At 45.0% G+C, this 22,427-nt stretch overlaps 1 protein-coding gene across 2 annotated transcripts; it reads right to left on the bottom strand.

Annotated features, from left to right (window-relative positions):
- Positions 1-3,646: 3,646 nt before the first annotated feature.
- gnrhr4 (gonadotropin releasing hormone receptor 4) lies at positions 3,647-21,735 on the bottom strand. 2 transcript variants are annotated; one of them, XM_072565194.1, is made up of 4 exons: positions 21,713-21,735; positions 17,942-18,660; positions 11,401-11,605; positions 3,647-7,254 (listed from the first exon to the last, which is right to left on the bottom strand). In XM_072565194.1, exons 2-4 carry the CDS (start codon positions 18,491-18,493, stop codon positions 6,728-6,730), a joined length of 1,284 nt encoding a protein of 427 aa, XP_072421295.1. In that variant the 5' UTR covers positions 18,494-18,660; positions 21,713-21,735; the 3' UTR covers positions 3,647-6,727. The 2 variants fall into 2 exon arrangements, with proteins under 2 accessions (XP_072421295.1, XP_072421294.1); XM_072565193.1 differs by lacking the exon at positions 21,713-21,735 and adding an exon at positions 21,594-21,706.
- Positions 21,736-22,427: the final 692 nt, after the last annotated feature.

Here is a 22,427-nt window from a genome sequence, read left to right as displayed (position 1 = left end):
TTTCCTCTCCCCCCACCTTACCCCAGTTCCAAACTTCCAGCTCAGCACCACCATCATGGCCTGTCCCATCTGCCTTCCCACATGTCCAGTCCACCCTCTCCTCTGATCTATCACCTTTACCCCCAACTCCATCCACCTCAGCTACCTTCTCCCCAGTCCCACACCCCTCCCATTTATCTCTGTATCCTGACGGCTCCCAGCCTCATTCCTGATGAAGGGCTTTTGCCCAAAACATTGATTTTCCTGCTCCTAGGATGCTGCCCGACCTGCTGTGCTTTTCCAGCACCACACTCTCGACTATAATCTCCAGCATCTGCAGTCCTCACTTTCGCCTGTCTGTATGTCTGTGTCTGTGTGTGTCAGTGTCTGTGTCTGTCATTGTCTGTGTGTGTCTGTGCCTGTGTGTGTCTGTGTCTGTCTGTGCCTCTGTGTGTTTGTGCCTGTGTCTGTTTGTGTCTTTGTCTGTGTGTGTATGTGCCTTTGTCTGCGTATGTCTGGATCTGTGGGTCTGTGTCTGTGTATATATGTTTGTGTTTGGGTCTGTGTGTGTGTGTGTGTGTGTGTGCCTGTGTTTGTGTGTTTCTGGATCTGTGCCTGTGTGTGTATGTGTATGTTTAGGTCTCTGTGTGTGTCTGTGTCTGTGCCTGTGTTTGTGCGTGTCTGGATCTGTGACTGTGTGTGTATGTGTATGTTTGGCTCTGTGTGTGTGTGTGTGTGTGTGTATGTCTGTGCCTGTGTCTGTACGTGTCTGGATCTGTGTGAGTCTGTGTCTGGGTCTATGTATGTGTGTGTGTGTGCGTGCAGAAGAATGCAGACTGAATCACAGAGATCATCAGGGAGACCCCTGTTCCCAAGGCTTGTGGTAGTGGGCACCAGGCTGTTCAGAGAGAGGAGGATGTGCCCATCTTGCTGATGGCTAAAAATACCTCCATTCTCAAAGGCCATGTTCAAACACGTTTTCAATGCTGCACCCTAATACTATGAGTATTAGATATTATAATTTAGACTGGGAATGTCCTAGATTATTCATCCATCTGAAGAGGGGTCATTCAACAAGATAAAATTGGCAAATGTATGCATCAATCGTTATTGTTAAGTTTAATTAAACAAAGAGAAAGGCAATTTTGTTCCTAAACCAGCTATTCTGGGAATGAGATTTATTTTGCAAAGTCATATTCCCATATTTTTGGCAGATTCTACTCAAGTGCTTCATTTCGAGCCAATCTCAATTGATGTAAGAGGAGGCTGCAGTTTAATATTACCAGAGGACAGCCAACATTTGGCATTTTTATGAAAGTCATTTGCTACTTCCCTGTGAATTCATGAATATTTCAACTGTAATGGCCAATCAATAATTCCAGGCTCCTGTTCAGAATCAGTCTATCCCTTTTTTAGCTCTAGCCAGCAGTTTCTGTCCTGTCCCTGCCCAGGAGCAATTGTCAGCTGATGGTAAAGGATTTAAGAATATTTTCTCGAATGGGACATGGGCATCGCTGACAAAGTCAGCTTGTTTTTGCCCATCCCTAATTGCCATTCAACTGCTTAATTTGTTTGGCCATTTCAGAGGGTATTTAAGTGTCAACCACATTGCTGTGGGTCAGGAGTCACATGTACCCAGACTGGGAAAGGACGACAAATTCACTTCCCTAAAGTGACATTATGGCCGTTTTATGACTATCATTGCTAGTTTCACGGTCACCATTACTGAGACAAGTTGTCATTTGCAGATTTTATTATAATTCTCTCAATTTCAGCTCCAGCATTGTGTGATTTGAGCTCACGAACCCAATGCATTCGCCTGGACCTCTCGATGCCCAGTCCGGCAACATTACTGATATGGCACCATTTCTTGACTGGAACTTTGTGAGGCTCATACACCAACATCCTCCTTTAACTCCCCACTGTGTGCCTGTCCAGCAATTCTCCTGGTATTACTGTCTTCCCCAGTCCTCAGACACAGTCTTCCGTGCACAATGGTGCATCCATCAACTGAGCAACCTTCTTTCTAAGCTGCGCTCAATGTTGTGAGCGCAGGGATTGATGTCAGCATGCCGATTATAGCATTGACTTCCATGCAGCCGGAAAGAAAGTTAGTGGGAACACTACTCCTGAGCGACCACGCAATTACTGATATCATTGCAACTTTGTTTTTAATTCATCCACGTGACGTGAGCGTTGTAGGCTGGGCCAGTATTTATCGCCCATGCTCAGTTGCCCTGGAAATGAAGGGTGAGCTGCCTTCTTGCACCAAATTCCACGAGGCAGACCCATGATATCGTTAGGGAGGGAATTCCAGGATTTTGACCCAGCGACACTGAAGGAATTTGACAATTCACGTCATTCTCATGCTCTGAACCAATGAAGTTAGCGCTGACTCCCTACACTCACCCAATTAATAACAGACCCGTATAGGCAAGATGTTTTGTATCTCGTACGGGTCTCTGGGCCATAACCTGCTGTAACTCCGTGCCTCATCCCCAAAGACATCCTTCAGAGAAACATAAAGGTAACAAACATCCTCACAGAAGACTGGGAGCTGACAGCTGTGATCTCCAGAGATTGATGGTTCCATGGGAATTAGGAGAGATGAGGAGAAAAGGAAAAGCTCAACTGGTGGACGAGAGGGCCTAGAGAGGAGGCCAGTGAATCCTGCATCAATTCTGAGCCCACTGTCATCACCTTCAGCAAACATAGCAGAGACCGCCACGGCAGAAGGCATGTTCCCAATCAGGCCGAGCAATGTTTACAAATGAATTTGGAACAGGACTAGGCCATTTGCTCTCTTAAGCCTGCCCTCCCATTTGTTAAGGTCAGCGCTGATTTGATTGTGTCCTCAGCTCCACTGTCCTGCTTGCTCAACGTCCCCTTTCACTCCCTTATCAGTGAAGAATCTAATTCAGCCCCAAAAAGGACCCATCTTCCGCTACTTTCTGAAGTAAACAATTCCAAAGATTAATGACCCTTTGAAGAGTTAAAAATCGCACAACACCAGGTTATAGTCCAGCAGGTTTATTTGGAAGCACTAGCTTTCGGAGTGCTGCTCCTTCATCAGGCCACTCCTTCATCTCCGTCTTAAATGCTAGCAACTTTATTTTTAAATTGTGTCCACTAGATCCGCATTCAATCCAGCTCAGCACTGTCTCCTTGACTTGTCCGGACTTGTCCTACCTGCCTGTCTTCTTTTTCACCTATCCACTCCACCCTCTCCTCCTTGACCTATCACCTTCATCCCCTCCCCCACTCACCCATTGTACTCTATGCTACTTTTCCCCCACCCCCACCCTCCTCTAGTTTATCTCTCCACACTTCAGGCTCACTGCCTTTATTCCTGACGAAGGGCTTTTGCCCGAAACGTCGATTTCGAAGCTACTTGGATGCTGCCTGAACTGCTGTGCTCTTCCAGCACCACTAATCCAGAATCTGGTTTCCAGCGTCTGCAGTCATTGTTTTTACCGCATTCAATCCACTCTAGCCTCTTCAGAATCTTACGTGTTTCAATAAGACCCCTTCTTAATCATCTGTATTTGACCACTAAGGTGGAAATGATTATCTGATGAGTCAGAAGGCTGCCAAAGCATTATTGTACAAAAAGTAATCCATACAAGCACAATCATATTTAAGCATTGTTTTATTAAATGACGACGCTGTCACTTTATTGAGAAGAGGGAATACTTCATTCAAAAGCCACGGTAAAGTCAATTCATCATAATTGGTTGTAGGAAAACAAACAAGATTATAGTATAAGTCATTTTCACAAGTAAAGTGTAACATGTATTAAATCAACACATTTATGCTTGAATTGTAAACATGTGGGTTAAGAAAGATTTTGCAAATGCAAGTTGTATTTCCTACATTTTCAAGTGTACATGGATTGTTGCAATTGAATGGAGTTTATTTGTAGCTTGCACGTTGCTGCAAAACATTGATTGTCTACATTCATACTTCACCCTCATGTATTAAAGAGATTAAATTGCAAGATTGTTTAGGGAGAAACGTTTGGAAGAAAACCTCTGCCCTGAAAATGATGAGGAGAATTGAGTCGTTGAGAAAGCGAAGAGCAGGTTAGATTTTGTAGCATGACCTCATTTCAAATTTTACAATTTGTTTCCCAACAATAGGAAGCCTAAAGGCGAAGTAAAATAAAAGCTGGAAAGTGGGATTAGAATAGTTTGGTTGTTACTTATGAGCAGGGGCAGCACGATGGGCCAAAGGGCCTTTCTCGGTGCTGTATGTCAAGATCTCGGAGGCCAACTGACTGTATGGCTTCAGGGAAGGCCTGCCCAGAGTCCAGGAATGGACTGGTGAAGAAAGAAGGATTGAGTGATGGAGGGATTACACTGGGATGGGGTGAGAGGGGAGGGTGAAGCTATCTTTGAGAGAGACTGCTGGGGGTGCTCCTAGCTCTGCTCCTCCTGGTCCATGAGCAGTGCTAGAAAATCATTTCCCTGTTGGAACAAGTGTTCCTCTCTCCATCCCACCGTCCTGTTTTCAAAGGAACCTGGTGCACGATCATTGTATTCAAGGGTCTGTTAAAATCTGAGGTGAACTATCTCATTGGTACATCTAACACTCTGCTCCTACCTTGAGTGAAGGTTAGTCACCTGTACTACTGAAGCCTAACAAGATTAAAACAAAAACTGGATTCACAGTGGATTAGGGTTAACCTCCAGAATTTGACCTATATCCCCTCCCCTTACCCATACCATGGGGTTCAAATAACCCCTTGTATCTGATCTGGTGAATGCATTAGCAGGAGCGAAAGGAGAGTGATTTTACCCATCAAGTCCACTGTGCCCACAATTTATATCTGATTAGAATTGACAAATTCCCTTGCATATGGTGGAAGACCTCTTGCATCCATTGGGAGAGCTAACTACTTTATCCCATCTTACTGCCATTCCCCCACAGTTTAAATCTTGCTTTTCAACTATTTGTATCATGCTTTTGGAAGAAGGTTTCAAAATCATGAGTGGCTGGACCAAGTAGATAGAGAAAAGCTGTGCCTGCTCATAAAAAAGAAGAGGTCATTGATTTAAAGTGATGTAAGAAAGAACTTTTTACCCATCCAGTAGTTAGGCTCTGGAATGCACTGCTTGGGAAATGTGGTGGAGACAGGCAAGTTCAACTGAGAATTTCAAGAGGGCCATTGGATGATTTTTTTGGACAGAAATGGTGTGCAGGGACATGGGGAAAAGGCAGGAGATTGGCACTAGGGGATAGGACCGGCGCAGGAATGATGGGCTGAATGGCCTCTTTCTGTGTTGAAGCAGTCCCTGTGATTTTGAGACTCCCCTTTCAAGCATCAAAATTAAACATTAACTCTTCCAAAAATAAGCCACAAACTTGCATCTTTGTCCTCTTAGGTGATACTATTTGCAGGAAAAAAAAGCATTTTTAATGGTCATCATGCATAATCAGGCTTAATACTGAGCAAAAATAATCAGAAACTCTACAATATTCTATACCATGATCTCATTTGCCTGTGACATGCTTAATTAACTTCTTGCCCATCTTCTGCAATATATATTTGGGTCCATTCAAGTCAGAATTGCTTTGAGCAGAGGCCCAATGAAGATTTGCATCAGTGGAGATTGCAGCACTACTAGCGGGACATGTGTTTAGATAGAAATGCCAACTAAGACCCTTTGCTGCTTATTTTCAACTGTCGGACCAGCAGTAACAATAACATTAAAACTAAAGGAGGTGGAAACACAATTCTAAGCCAGTAGACAGTAAACCAGTAAGCAGCTGTTATGGTCAGCACTGGTGCAAGGCAAGGCTTGCTTTGTTAATATTTTGCAACATATTCACTGCCTCTTGTATTCTGGACACTGTGTACATAATATGTGGCAATGTGTAACAAGCAAAGCACCGCTGCAACAAAACAGTCTTGACAAGTGAATCTCAGCCAAACCTGTCATTGTCAACAGAAGCAAAACAATCCGAGAGCCTATTGTGGCTGAGCATTCACAACAGCTTTGTTCCTTGTTGAACTTTCAATCGTAAGATCAAAGGTTAATAGGTTTACAAATAAAGAAAAGAATATTTAACACATACACCTCCATTTGCCATTCTGAAATTACACAAATAGCCTCTTTAAAGGTCCTTCTACTGCCCTTTCAATCCATATCGCTATACTCTGCTTCATTACAGCAAATGATTTAATTCATTAAAAGTGTCATAGAGCCTGTATGTGCTGCATAGGATTTATTTCCGCTCCAAAGCTGGTAAATAGTTCTTATATATTCTTTGTTGGCTTAGGTCAGAAGGTTTATCCATCCTTAAGCACTCCTGATCAAGTGTTCCTTTCCATCCAACAGAGATTGCAATGGAATGTATCCTTCTCCAATCAGAGAAGCCAATAATATTCAGCTTACTGTCCATCAAGATAACCAACCATGGAATTTCAGGGCGCGTGAATGTTTCATATTATTTGACATTTGAAAAAGTTGAAGGACTTGGAACTATTTCCTTCTATCATAATGATCAATACAATGTTAAATGTTATTTGATATCAATGGTGATATGAGCTTTTAGAGATAGAGAAGTGATTTATTTTTTAATAAATAAAACACACAAAGTCAAGTACTGGAATAAAGAAAAAAAAAGAAAATGTAAACCACTAGAAGAACTGGAAAAAATTAAACAATGCACACTGCAAATAAGCCATTACTTATAACAGTTGTCATGTTTTGTACAGCAAGGCTACATGGCACTTGCTATCAGCCTACAGTGTATTTTCTGCACTTGTACTGATGCTTTTTTTGGTATCATCTTTGTATGCATCAAGATAACCGTTGCTATAATAACTGCCTTTACTATGAGGCTCATCCTCCGCCATTGATCTGTGACCTTCTTGAGCAAGTGCAGTTAATCTCTTCAGGCGAAGAGGTGATGCAGAACACCTGAATGATCTGGTCAGTGAAGAATTGAGCTCTGAATTGGTTACCATCTTAGCAGAATGGCAGCAACGTTGTAAGCCTCTCCTGAAATGGATGGTAAAAAGTCCGTAGGTGATGGGATCCAAGACAGTATTAAAGAGGCCAAAAATGAAGAGTATGTGACTCAAAGATTGGGAGACCTTTCCTTCTGAGAGCATTTCTGGTGAGAACCAATACCATAGTCCAAGAAGGTAATATGGAGTCCAGCACACTATGAAAGAGGTTACAATAATTACACTCATTTTTAACGTTTTCATGCGTGCCTTTGGTATATTATTTGTCGATCGCCTTAAATGCACTTCTTTTGAGGACACTGGAAAAGGACACAAAACAAATCAATATGACATCGAAGACCTTCATGAGAGTTATAAAATACTTGCAGAAGTAATGAATTTGAGGAATGTTTTTCATACTAATTATCTTCTTTTCTGAAAGATATGCAATCCACACATGTAACTAGGTTTTAATGAAGCAACCACATTCCATGCAAGAGACTGGGCAGTGAATGAAAGTAGGCTATCTGGCTTTCCAAAGCATTACATCTGAGTCTATTCCTACTGTCGTCCAATAGCTACATGCAAAAAGTTTCCCACCAAAGACACTTGACAGCAATAGGTGTTAGAATTCCCACTTGTCTATTTTTTCTCTCTAAGCCTGGAAAAATATGCATGTTGTAATTACCCCACTCACTCTGAGATTATCACAAGCTTGCGCTGGACCCTTGAACTTTCCTGCTCTATGAGACTCAACACAACACTGCATCATGCATTAATTCACAAAACCTTTGAAAACTAAAGGCAAAGGAGGAAGTCCTTTGATTCGGGACACCTTCAAGATCAAACGCATGAGCCAACAGATTAAGAAATCATGAGAACAACCAAAAAGTCTGAAAATTGAGAGAATTAGGAAAAAAATAAAAATCATACTACACCAGATTATAGTCCAACAGGTTTATTTGAAAGTACAAGCTTTTGGAGTGCTGCTCCTTCGTCAGGAAGCTAGTGGGGCAGGTACATAGGATAAAGTGAGGACTGCAGATGCTGGAGATCAGAGCTGAAGATGTGTTGCTGGAAAAGCGCAGCAGGTCAGGCAGCATCCAAGGAGCAGGAGAATCGACGTTTCGGGCATGAGCCTGAAGAAGGGCCCGCGCCCGAAACGTCGATTCTCCTGCTCCTTGGATGCTGCCTGACCTGCTGCGCTTTTCCAGCAACACATCTTCAGGTACATCGGACACAGAATTTATAAGTAAAAGATCAGAGTGTTGTTGTCTGAGCTGTGATATCACTTTCTTTTATCCACTGATAAAACTTTTAAGTTGTCTCAGGGTTCTGGCTTGAAAGGAACTCTGGGATTTACATGTTAATCAATGTTCCCACTTGGCAAGTCAGATTAACATAGGCAGGAGAATTTCACAGGTGACCATCACACACCCACACAGCACTCCATTCTTGCCCCACTATTTCAAAAGTATAAAGAGTTTGTCATCCCTCCCCAGATACAGAGGACTGCTCTAGACTGAGAAAAGACATACAGACTCTACAAAGTCAGTGAGAGCCTTGATACCTAAACAGCACCCCCCTGACTCCCGTCACTCTTTTACCCCCAACACTGGGGATCTGGGAGAAGAGTGATTCAACCCGACTGTGCAAAATAACGTCGCAGCTAAAGAAACTCCTTCAACCCTCTTGTCTCAAAGTGCACCCAACAAAAAAAACCTTATGGACCTTCACAAAATGGCGGCCCTACGTCCCAGCGACCTGCACAAAATGGCGAACCGCCCACGACCTCAGCGACATGACGCTATTCCCCCCTCCCACCCACCGCCTTTCTCGAGGTGGCGAGCGCAACCGGCGCTTTCGACCCGCCCCAGACCTTCTCAAGATGGCGATCCCACCCACAAGCAGCTATTGCCCCCCCCGACCCCACCCCATCCCGACCTTCTCAAGATGGCGACCGCACCCATTCGCTGACCCCCCACCCCTCCCCCGCCCCCTGCGCCAACAAAAACGAACCCGCCCGCAACAGAACGGCCTTCCAGAACTTTCCTAACTCCGCGTCGACAGCAACGAAAACAAATCACAACACCTCCCCCCGATGCCATCGCGACCCTCTATGTCCTAACGACGGTTGACCCTCCACCCTCCCCCTCACCCTCACTCAACAGTCCCTCCGCCGCCGAACAAACAACCGTCCGCCCCCCCCCCCCCGAACCGCCTCACGTCTAAACTCAGCGCACAAAGTGACCCTGACCCACCCTAAACCCCTAAAGGCTGACCCTGACCCTGACCCACCCTAAACCCCTAAAGGCTGACCCTGACCCACCCTAAACCCCTAAAGGCCGACCCTGACCCTGACCCACCCTAAACCCCGACCCTGACCCACCCTAAACCCCTAAAGGCCGACCCTGACCCTGACCCACCCTAAACCCCTAAACCCCGACCCTGACCCACCCTAAACCCCGACCCTGACCCTGACCCACCCTAAACCCCGACCCTGACCCTGACCCTGACCCACCCTAAACCCCGACCCTGACCCACCCTAAACCCCTAAAGGCTGACCCTGACCCACCCTAAACCCCTAAAGGCCGACCCTGACCCACCCTAAACCCCGACCCTGACCCTGACCCACCCTAAACCCCGACCCTGACCCTGACCCTGACCCACCCTAAACCCCGACCCTGACCCACCCTAAACCCCTAAAGGCTGACCCTGACCCACCCTAAACCCCTAAAGGCCGACCCTGACCCACCCTAAACCTGTAAAGGCTGACCCTGACCCACCCTAAACCCCGACCCTGACCCTGACCCACCCTAAACCCCTAAAGGCCGACCCTGACCCACCCTAAACCTGTAAAGGCTGACCCTGACCCACCCTAAACCCCGACCCTGACCCTGACCCACCCTAAACCCCTAAAGGCTGACCCTGACCCACCCTAAACCCCGACCCTGACCCTGACCCACCCTAAACCCCTAAAGGCCGACCCTGACCCACCCTAAACCCCTAAAGGCCGACCCTGACCCACCCTAAACCCCTAAAGGCTGACCCTGACCCATCCTAAACCCCTAAAGGCCGACCCTGACCCACCCTAAACCCCTAAAGGCTGATCCTGACCCATCCTAAACCCCTAAAGGCCGACCCTGACCCACCCTAAACCTGTAAAGGCTGACCCTGACCCACCCTAAACCCCTAAAGGCTGACCCTGACCCACCCTAAACCCCTAAAGGCCGACCCTGACCCACCCTAAACCTGTAGAGGCTGACCCTGACCCACCCTAAACCCCTAAAGGCTGACCCTGACCCACCCTAAACCCCTAAAGGCTGACCCTGACCCACCCTAAACCCCTAAAGGCCGACCCTGACCCACCCTAAACCTGTAAAGGCTGACCCTGACCCACCCTAAACCCCTAAAGGCTGACCCTGACCCACCCTAAACCCCTAAATGCCGACCCTGACCCACCCTAAACCCCTAAAGGCTGACCCTGACCCACCCTAAACCTGTAAAGGCTGACCCTGACCCACCCTAAACCCCTAAAGGCTGACCCTGACCCACCCTAAACCCCTAAAGGCCGACCCTGACCCACCCTAAACCCCTAAAGGCCGACCCTGACCCACCCTAAACCCCTAAAGGCTGACCCTGACCCACCCTAAAGGCTGACCCTGACCCACCCTAAACCCCTAAAGGCTGCCCCTGACCCACCCTAAAGGCTGACCCTGACCCACCCTAAACCCCTAAAGGCTGACCCTGACCCCCCCTAAAGGCTGACCCTGACCCACCCTAAACCCCTAAAGGCTGACCCTGACCCCCCCTAAAGGCTGACCCTGACCCACCCTAAACCCCTAAAGGCTGACGCTAGTTTGCTTTCTTCGCCCGGCCTGCACACCCCTCCACCCTCTCCTTCCTCCCGCAGCCATCTGCCTCATTCTAAGTGATTAAAGCCTTAACAGCCATCTCGGTTTGTCTGCTACGTTGCATCAATTGTATGACACTTTGATCTTATACTGATAAATTCTGTGTCCTGTGTAAATGCCCCAGTGGCCACCTGACGAAGCAGCAGTGCTCCAAAAGCTTGTAATTTCAATTAAACCTGTTGAACGATAACCTGCTGGTGTGTGATTTTTAACTTTGTCCACCCCAGTCCAACACCGGCATCTGCCTTTATTCCTGATGAAGGGCTTTTGCCCGAAACGTCTATTTCGAAGCTACTTGGATGCTGCCTGAACTGCTGTGCTCTTCCAGCACCACTAATCCAGAATCTGGTTTCCAGCATCTGCAGTTATTGTTTTTACCGGCATCTCTGCATCAGGATTAGGAAAGACTAAGAGAGAGCTATGGAATTACGCAGATGTGATATTCTAAGATGACAGAATTGTAGTAGGTGTTTACGGGATCAACCTTAGATTTTGGTACAGTGACCCTGTAGGAAAGATGAAGACAAAGGTGACAATCAATATTCAACTTACAATTTCCCTTGTTCATCCTCTTTGATATCTCCACCAGGATTCGGGTGTAGCAGTATATCATGATGACCAGTGGTACGAGGAACAGGAAAACAAAGGTGAACATGTTGTACGAGGTCTCCTGCCAGTGTTCCTTGAAACTGCCCATTGTGGAACACTGTGTGAAGTTCTGCGGCTCAGTAATACTGACAGTGTGAAACAAGATAATCTGTGGAAAAAAAAGTGAAGCAGAAAATAGAGTTCCATATCTCCAAGTAACTCAACCACCTCAGTACAAAAACAATGGATTAAATTTATTTCCTTATCACTTTAAATACGTCTTAGTCGATGTTGTCTGCTGATTTTTAAAACTAATTGCCAATGCTGCATTGAATATGTCAGAAGAATATAAATTTCTAGTTAGAGGGGCTTTCAGTAAGGATGCTGAAAATGTGTTGCTGGAAAAGCGCAGCAGGTCAGGCAGCATCCAAGGAGCAGGAGAATCAACGTTTCGTGCATGAGTCCTTATTCAAGCAGGCTAAGATAAAAGTTTGGGAGCAGAGACTTGGGGGAGGGGCGTTGGAAATGCGATAGGTGGAAGGAGGTTAAGGTGAGGGTGATAGGCCGGAGTGGGGGTGGGGGCGGAGAGGTCAGGAAGAAGATTGCAGGTTAGGAAGGTGGTGCTGAGTTTGAGGGTTGGGACTGAGACAAAGTGGGGGGAGGGGAAATGAGGAAACTGGAGAAATCTGAGTTTATCCCTTATGGTTGGAGGGTTCCTAGGCAGAAGATGAGGCGCTCTTCCTCCAGCCGTCGTGTTGCTATGGTCTGGCAATGGAGGAGTCCAAGGACCGCATATCCTTGGTGGAGTGGGAGGGGGGAGTTGAAGTGTTGAGCCACGGGGTGATTGGGTTGGTTGATCCTTTCAGTATGGATGCCTGATGACTGATGAAAAACTGTTTTTTGCAACCCATGTTAGAATTGTTCCTTACAGTATGCAGTGATGCTGTTCTTAATGGCCTCCACTTGGACTGCTACAATGTATGCAAGGTTTGTTCATCTCTACCATGAGAGAAGAACTTGTATTTGAAGAAAGTGCTTTGAAATGTGGGGGAAGCAACAACATGGATATTACACCAAAGGAAAAATTGGGTGCGCACAACCAGTGAAAATGAGTTATGTTTTAAAGGGGGAGAGGCCGTACAAAGAGGAAGGTGAGAGAGGATGGAAGAGAGAGAGAATGAATGGGATAGAGAGTGAGAGAGAGAGAGATAACTTGCATAGGAGTCTAACATTCTTAACACTAAGGAGTTTATAAGTATCAGGTGCCAGAATGATGTTATCTGGCGGAGAACAGCTTAGGATATCTTAGGATTTTGCTGAAAATAAAAAGGGCGGCACAGCGGGCTCAGTGGTTAGCACTGCTGCTTCACAGCACCAGGGACCTGAGTTCAATTCCAGCCTTGGGCGACTGTCTGTGTGAAGTTTGCACATTCTCCCTGTGTCTGCGTGGGTTTCCTCTGGGTGCTCCGGTTTCCTCCCACAGTCCAAAGATGTGGAGGTGAGGTGAATTGGCCATTCTGTATTGCACCATAGTGTTAGGTGCATTAGTCAGAGGGAAGTGGGTCTGGGTAGGTTACTCTTCAGTGGATTGGTGTGGACTTGATGGGCTGAAGGGCCTGTTTCCACACTGTAGGGAATCTAATCTAATCTGAGGAGTGCAAACCTTGTGAGAGTTTCTTTACTTGTTGTTAGCCTCATTTAAAAATTGCTGTTGAGAATTTGTAAGAACTATGGGATTAAAGTGAAGCACATTTGACTGAAGTAAGAGAATTCTGCAGTTGGCAATATCAAAGTCTTACTGTAAACTCGAACAAGAATGGAATGCTGAAAACACTCAATGGGTGAGGCAGCGTCTACAGAGACAGAAACGGGGTGAATGCAATAAAAGCAAAATCTTGCAAAATCTGAAAAAAGAATACAGAGAATGTTGGAAAAACTTAGGAAATTTGGGAGGATGTATGAAGAGAGAAACAGATTCAACATTTTGAGTCCAGTATGCCTTCTTCAGAATTGGAAAGTATTGGAAAATGTTTCTTTTTATTATACTGTTGACAGAAGAGGATGAAGAGAACAAATGGTGTGGGGACCTAGAGCAAAAGGGAAAAGGGTTATTAGGAGGAAAGAGAAACAGAGATGTAACAGAGATGTGAAAGATACAAACCAGATAAAGCCATGGTGGTGGGGATGTGGGAATATAAGAAAAGTGAAGAACAGGTGTCATGTGGTCAGGCTCTGAAGCCATGGGGTTCAGTATTGAGATCGTGAGGCTGGAAAGTGCCTAAGTGGAAAATGAAGTTATTGTTCCTTGAGATTGCACTGTAAGTCATTCTTGTTTACACAAAACTCTATTCATCCCCTAATTCCTGAAAGGATTCCATTTCATTCTCCCAAATCGTCCACCTCTGTCCAGCCTGTTCGAAAATGGCACTTTCCACCGGAGTGTCTCTGACACAACCTCTTCTTTCTTTAGTTGAGGACCTCCCTTCGCTGTGGCTGACAACACACTCAGTCTTCTCCCACAATTCTATCCTCACCCCTTCCTCTCCTTCCCAGAACAACAATAAGGTTCCCCTCTCGTCTTCACTTTCCACCCAAACCATGCTCCTCCATTTCTGTCACCTCCAGCTGATGCCACCACCAATTCATCTTCCCTTCCCAGCCACTGTCAGCAATCTACAGGGGCCATTCCCTCTGTAACAACCTAGCCCACTCCTCCATCCCAATGCTTCCCTCACTCCCCAAGGCCACTTGCTGTTGCAATCGCAGACAATCCAGGGTAACATCAGTCCATTCACCTCCTCCCTCCTCACTGTCCAAGGCCCCAAACATGACTTCCAGGTGAAGTAGTATTTTACTTTGACTTCTTTCAATCGAGTCTGCTGCATTGTGGCTTCCTTTACATTGGTGAGTCCAAACACAGACTGAGCGACTGCTTTGTGGAACCCCCTCCACTCTGTGACCCTGACCATCCAGTTCCTTGACATTTCAATACCCCACCTTGCTCTCACATTGACATTTCTGATCTGTGCCTGTTGTAAGGTTACAATAAAACACAACACAAATGCATGGAACAACACCTCATTTCTCGTCTAGTTACCTTACAGTCTCTTGGGCTCAACATTGAATTCCACAACCTCACAGCTTGACCAAATGAAGCCTGTTCTCCATTTTTCCTAAATTCCCCAGCCCCCAAATCCCACCCCATAGCGTTGCCTTGTTTGTATCATGCCTACTTTGCTCTCCCATTTTCCCCCTTTCACACCTTAATTTACAATAATTTGAAATCTCCATTTCTCTTTCATTGCGATTAACAACCCTTTTGTCTTTTCTACTGGACCTCCACACCATCTGTTCCCCCTGCCCTCCACTGCCTGTGCTTAAACTATAAAACTCAATTTCTAGCCCTTTCCCAGTTCTGAGAAAGTCACACTGAAGCCAAAATGTTGACCGTGTTTCCCTCACCACAGACACTGCCAGACCTGACAGAATTAATGTTTCAGGTTGACAACCTTTCATCAAAACCAGTACAAGTTAAAAGATGGAGCAGACTTTGTAAAAAAGCAGAAGCATAGATGACTCTCTCATCATGAAGGTCAGGACTAGAGAGAACTGGTAAAATCAATATGTACAGTTTTTAAAGAATGATCTGGCGTTTGAACCCAACTCCTGAAAGTGAATGTTTCACTGATTTTGTTCAGTCTCTCTCATTAATTGAATAGGATGCTGCAAGTGCACGCTCAGTCTAGTAATGCTTTGTGTTTGTAAAACCTCATGGTTTAAATGTTACCCCTCCTCCCCACCCCCCATCTGGGAATGCTTTTCAAAAGGTACTTCAAAATGTTTCAGGGCAGGATAAAGTGTGAAAAAATAAAAGCAGGATCTTGTAACTGGTTCTTTGTTCAACTCCAGGCTCTAATATCAGTCTTTTTCTCTACCACCATCCTGGTGAACTTCCACAACTTGCTTCTTTTGATCTAACATTAGATTTCTCACATTGTGTTTAAATCACTGATAAACTACCTGCTCCACCTTTAGTTTGCTTGTGGTACTGTCCCTACCTCTAAGCCAGGAAACCCCAGTTCAAGTGACACCTGTACTACAGCTGTCTAATAACATCTCTAAACAGTTTGACTGAAAATACCAAAGGCTTGTTTTTTTATTTCCTTATGGTCCAGTGATAATGCCATTACCCTAGGCCAGCAGGTTTGGATTCAAGTCCCATTTGCCTTGGGTGTGTATTGTAACATGTCAAGCAGATTGATGTAAAATGACTACAATCTGGGATTCTACGTCAATTGCTACTTGACCTCCAGAGAGAGACTTGGCTAATTTGGCAGCCACTTCTGTTACTGGAAGGAAGGAAGCCTATTCTCACTAGTTGTATTTCAGGATCTACAAACTGAACAAACTCCTTCAGTCTTCCATCTTAGCTGCACATCCTATGATTCTCCACAAACTATTAAAAATATTCCTTTCATGCTCTGGGTAGTCTGTCCAGAGGTGGTGGCTTAGTGGTAACAATAATACTGTACTAGTAGGTATCCCAGACTAATGTTCTCAGAATGTGGGTTCAAATCCCACCATGAATCTGAATTCAACAAAAAGTCTGTAATTAAAGGCTAGTTTAATGATTGTAGTAAACACTCATCTGGTTCACTTGCTGGATAGGCTGGGACATTTTTTACTGGAGCATAGGGGGTTGAGAGGCGACTGGATAGAAGTTTATATAATATTGAGGTACAGATAGAGTTGCTTGCAGCTGTCTTTTCCCCAAGATGGGGGATTTCAAGACTAGGGGCATATTGTTAAGATCAGAGGAGAGAAATTTAAAAAAGACATGAGAGGCAATTTTTTTACAGCGAGGGTAGTTCATGTGTGGAATTAACTTCCCGAGGAAGTGGTGGATGTGGGTATAATTACAAAGTTTAAAAGAGCTTTGGATAAGTACATGAATAGGAAATGGTTGGAGGGATATGGGCCAGGTGCAGGCTGGTGGGACTAGTTTAGTTTGAGATTATGTTCAGCATGGACTGGTTAGACTGAAGGGTCTGTTTCCATGCTGTATGACTCTATAATTCCATGTAATGCCAGAGCCACAGCAATGTGATTGACCCTCAGCTGCCCTGAAAAACCCTAGCAAGCCCCAATCAGTTCAAGGGCAATGTTAACATCCAATGAATGAGTTTTTTAAAAAATTGTATGGTTAATTTAAGGATTTGACTTCAAGAAAAAACATGGCAAAATTTCACCTAAAATTGTCCAGTCAGAGGTCAGAATGCAGACTTTAACCCTTCATTTCTCGGACATTAAAATAAGGGGATGGGGCAAGAAAGTACTCAATTCTCAATTCTCATGTTCCTACAACATAGATCTTAATCCAGCTGAAGATGATGAAAAGAAATTCTCTTCAATGCACCTGCATAGTTTGATATGAGTCAACTCAAGATTAGAGGCTTTTTAAATCTCATATAGGAAGACACAGGATAACACTTGTGGAAAATTGAGGAATTTGACCACTCTATTGCAGGAGTGGTCTCAAAAGGAACTCTGGTTACATCAAACTTCTGTTGCCTTTGACCTCGGATTGTATACAATGTGGACGGAATTTACTTGGTGCATAACCTGTGCTTAACCAGACCTTGTCATTAAAGCATTGTCTTTGAGCCCCCAGAGAAGAGCATATTTCATTCTTTCACACCAAAGTCACTCACTTTGAGGTGTGCAGCGCTGAAGAGAAAAAGATATTCAAAACAAGTTTGGAGCCTAAATGTGAGCCACAGTTATAAGATCATATTATCCCTTGAGTCTTCTCTCTCTCTCACACACAGTCAACCCCACTTGTTTCTACATTAAACTCTTCTGTTTATGAAGACAGTGTGCTTTAAACTAAAGAGTTTGTTCTTCAGCTGATCCGTTTGAAACACCGGACTGTCAATATTGAATTCATCTTACATCTGAGGTTCTCAGGGGCAAGCTGGATTCTCAGGCCAGTACCTGATGGAAAGGCATAATGACAGAAACGAGCCCCAGACTCCACTCACCCCTTTGGCTAGTGATATGATGTTCCCAATGGGAAATCTCACCATCACCTCCTTTAAGTAATTGAGGACCATTACTTCTGAGTGGCCTAAGAACTGACTCAAGAGATACCTGGCCCTGGGGAACATAGGGGTGGTATGCAGGACAGTTGTGATAGGAAGTCTCTACAGAGGCTAAAAAATGGTGCTATTAGATGCCATTCATGGAATGTTTTTGAATAGTATTTGGATTTGTATCAAGGGTTCCCCAGTTGTTAGTGTTCTGGTGTCAGTGGGAAATTGATCTGTTTTGACTGTAAATCAGAACATTAAACTGTCACAAAATGCCCTTTGTAGACATGTGATTCAAAATCACTGGCAATTGAATGCAGTTCATCAATCAGTCCAAATTTGGGTTGATACATAGAAAGAAGCAACAGCATCAAATGATAAATAATACACACTCCCACTTCCTAAGTAGGTCTCACCTGTGGAATGGACAAGATGACACTCAAAATCCAGGCTACAGTCAACATGATTTTATTCTTCTTTTTGGCTTCACTGATGCCCAGAGGATTCAGAATGGCAGATTGGCGATCTACACTAATCACCACCGTGACAAACGCGCAGGAGTACATAGCCATGAGCTTAAGGAACATCAGCAACCGACAGGCGATGTCCCCAGCCTGCCACTGAACCGTGATGTTCCAGCTGGCATCCAGAGGCATCACGATAAACGTTACCAGGAGATCCGCAGCAGCCAGATTCACAATCAAAATTCTTACGTGGGATTTCCTCTTGCGATTCTGAGTGGTCGTCCAGAGCACAGCGAGGTTGCAGACTGCAGACATGGTGAAAACGAGAATGGTGATCCCAACTCGAACTTTTGCTGCACTGGAGAAGACTGGCAGCTGAAAGTTATGGGCACTGCTTTTGTTGCAAGTATGCTCCAAGGCAGTGCCCACACATGTACCATTATAGTCATAGAGAAGAGTCTGTTTCAGAAAGGGATTGATAATATCTTCAGTACTGACATTCATCCTAAATGCTACGGTATGCAATATGTAATAGGATATCTGTTTGATGGGATCAAACAGGGTAGGAGATCTTCTGTGATAAGCAGGTGATCATGTGGATCTTAAAACTGGAAATGCACATAGTTGTATATATCAATATTGTGCTGAAGAGGTATCCCAGATCCTGGAGACTGCAAGCAAATGAGAGGAATGTTACACATTGAACAAAACAGCATGGACAGAGAGACATTCATGACCACTTGTCTGTACTATCGCAGCTGATCTCTGGCTCGATGGCAATCGTGTTGTTACAATTGGTCTAAGTGCTCCTGAAAACACAGATAGAGTTCCCTCACCAAATCCCCGGCTTCTGCAGGAAGTACAAATGTACCAATATCAGATGGGGACAGAATAAATTTGACTATGAATGGGCAAGTTTCACAGAGATGAATGAAACCCAGTGAAACCTTCACTGTGGATCACTAATGGTGCCTTTTCTCAAAGGAAGACTTGCATGCATCTACAGGTGCCTTCTTCAATCTCAGAACATTTCAGAGAGGGCTCTTGTGGCTCAATGGGCCAGATGATCCACTGTCAAGGCCCACTTCCCTAAGACATCTGTGATAACATGACTGCACATATTGTATTAAAAGAAAGCAGAACGTTTCACGATGCTTTACTTAATTAACTACTGATGCAGGAAACACAACAGCTAAATGTAACAACAAACAGTAATCATAATCATGAGAACATTTGTTTGGGAGATATTAATTGCAGGAAAATATCATTCAGGACAGTGGGTCTATGACATCCACCAGAGTAGACAGACATTTTGACATCTCAAACTGAGAGATGGCCCCTCCAGCAGTGCCGTATTCTCCCATTACGGTACTGGAGTGTCAGCTACGATGTTTTGCTCATGTCTTGAACAATGCTTGAAGTCACAGCCTTCTGACTCAAAGGTGGGAGTGCTCCAAAAGATTTGTGCCCACACATAGGTCAGACCTACAGAGACATCAGGGGAGCAATGCTGAAAACTTCAGAAATCAGGTACTAACTGATCCAAGCAATAATCCTGGTGGTCTGCACTTGAACACAACTGGACAGGATGAGAACAACATAGAGCTTTTACCCAACTGATTTTATAAAACAGCACAAAAACTTATTATAATGGTACGGAAAGCTGATTTAGAATAGGGGACTGGGGGATGCGCAGAAATCAAAGAAACTCAAGAAGGAGCCACAATGGCCTACAGATTAAACAATAGGAACCTCAGACTGGAAACTTTGCAAATAAACAAGGGATGAGACAGAATAAATGAGGGGCTGAAGAAATAACTGGTACCAACTTGGTGTTTGTGGCATAGAGTGTAAAATGAAGCAATTAGGTCAATTGACTAGCTCCCTGTAGAACAATCCCGTTAGCCTCACTCTATCCCCACAGCTCTGCAAGTTTATTTCTCTCTCTTCAATTTCCTTTTGAAATCATTTACTCTGCCCATTACCACCATCCTCACAAATTCCAGCTCATCATCACTTACTGTGTAAAATATGATTTGGAGATGCCGGTGTTGGACTGGGGTGTACAAAGCTAAAAATCACACAACACCAGGTTATAGTCCAACAGGTTTAATTGGAAGCACACTAGCTTTCGGAGCGACGCTCCTTCATCAGGTCAATCACCTGATGAAGGAGCGTCGCTCCGAAATCTAGTGTGCTTCTAATTAAACCTATTGGACTATAACCTGGTGTTGTGTGATTTTTAACTGTGTAAAATAGCTCTTCTTCATATCCTCTTGCAATATCTTTCTCAGAAACATTCAAAGTCTGTGTCTGCTCATCCTTGTACCTTCAGTAAATGAAAACGGATTTTCTTTTTGTTTATTTTATCTAAATCTACCTCGAATCTCCCCACAATCTCCTTTGCTCAAATGTAACCTTGATGTTCAATTAATTTCTGGGCCAAACAAAACACTCCTACAGATGAGAATACCACGTGGGTTCCCTCACCACAATACCCAGTGGACAATTTCAGGAAGGTAACAGCACAATGATGAGGGACATGGATAGGGAGAATAGTCAAGGTCTTTTTCCTAAGGTAGGGGAATTCAAAATTAGAGGGCATAGCTTTAAAGTGGCAGGGAAAAGACTTAAAGGGGACCTGAGAGGCAACGTTTTCATGCAAAGGGTGGTGCATGTATGGAATGAGCTGCCAGAGGAAATGGTGGAGGCTGGTACAATTACATTTAATTGGATGGATAGATGAATAGGAAGGGTTTCGAGGGATGTGGGGCAACTGCTGGCAAATGGGACGAGATTAATTGAGGATATCTGGTTGAGTTGGACAGAAGGGTGTGTTTCTGTGCTGTCCATCTCCATGACTCCATGTCAAAGCAAGGTTTTGTAGGAGGCCAAAGAGAAAAGGATTGGAACAGCTTTTGAGAATTGATGAAGGGAGGAAAGGATGGATCCAGAGAGTTGCAAACAAAATAATGGCCAGGATAAAGTGCCTACGAAAACACAGGCAGAGTCGACAAACCAAACAGTGAGAAAGAGTAAGAGGTGTTTAAAGGGGGTGGAGGTGAAGGAGCCAGTAGGAATAAATCAGTTGCACTGCTGAGGGCAAGGAAGATCCAAATCAATCAATTTCTGCTGAGATTACAGCTCTGCTCTGTAACCACAAGTTGAGTTTAACTAGCTCCTTTAACATAACTAAATATCCTAAGAGTTTTGGCAGCAGCACTGTCAGGCAGAATTTAATACGGAGCCATATAAAGGAGAAAATCAGGGAGCCGAAAGCTAGATTCCAGGGATTGGTCTATGGTCAACGGCGGATAGTTGGGGCTGGTGGGGTGGTGAGAGGCAGAAAGATTTAGGAAGTGTATTCCAGAGCTGAGATTCATTCGTCACTATTACATGGAAATTAACCCAGTGGGAGCTCTCATTTTCAACACGAGATAATAGACCAGGGGGAGGGGGTTGCGGAGGGGAGTCTGGATTTCAGGAGAGTAACTCTTTCACGTTGAAGATTGAACTGTATCGCGGGCTGCAGCACCAATACAGCTCTGTCATCAGTTCGCTCGACATTTCATTCCCATCGAAACACGCTCTGTTTCTGAAATACCTGGAAAAGTTTATGGAGATCTGGAAACACGCGCGCCGTTATTCCGCAGTACTTCCTCACGACTCAATCTGAAACGCTCTCCATAGTTCTCTTCGGTATCCCGTCTAATCAGCTCTTACCTTGAGATCGGGAAAGTGACACGGGGTGGTGGGGGGGGGGGGGGGGGTAGGGGGGACCGCTGGATCCTGAGCTTCCTGCAGGCGGAGGAGGGAAGGTGCATTCCAGTGAGCAGGAGCAGCTCTGCTCTGTTCAGGTCCCCCTGTGTTGGGGGGGCTGGTCCAAGCTGCAGTGAGGAGGGATTGAAGCTCTCACCGTGCAGCGTGAGAGGACAACACTGCCACTGCGTCTCCAATATATACACACACACACACACACAGTGAACAGCACTGCAGAACATATCCAGCCCTCCTGCACCTTGCCTCTTCCAGACACCAGTCTCTTTCCTCAGCGTGTGGAAACGTGACTCTAACCTTTAGAATTCCCGATCTCAGCTGCTGACAAAGCTGCAGGTTTACTAATGGAGCACACACTTTGACACCCTTCAATCCTGGGAACAGGTATTGTCCCTTACCCAGACGCTGAAAACTCAGGGTGCCCAGATTGATTCACTCAATTGGTTGTCTAGCAGAGGAAATGAGGGGTAAGGAGCCCTTGCTGTCACAGTTATATTAGAATCGTAAAATCCCCTACAGTGCAGAAAGAGGCCATTTGGCCCATCGAGTCTGCACTGATCCTCTGAAGAGCATTTCTTACATTAGATTAGATTCCCTACAGTGTGGAAACAGGCCCTTCAGCCCAACAAGTCCACAGCAACCCTCCAAAGAGTAACCCACC

The sequence above is a fragment of the Chiloscyllium punctatum genome, chromosome 48, assembly GCF_047496795.1.
Source record: "Chiloscyllium punctatum isolate Juve2018m chromosome 48, sChiPun1.3, whole genome shotgun sequence".
Lineage (NCBI taxonomy): Eukaryota > Metazoa > Chordata > Chondrichthyes > Orectolobiformes > Hemiscylliidae > Chiloscyllium > Chiloscyllium punctatum.
Note: the sequence above shows the minus strand (reverse complement) of the source record. Positions and strands in the feature narration are given on the sequence as shown.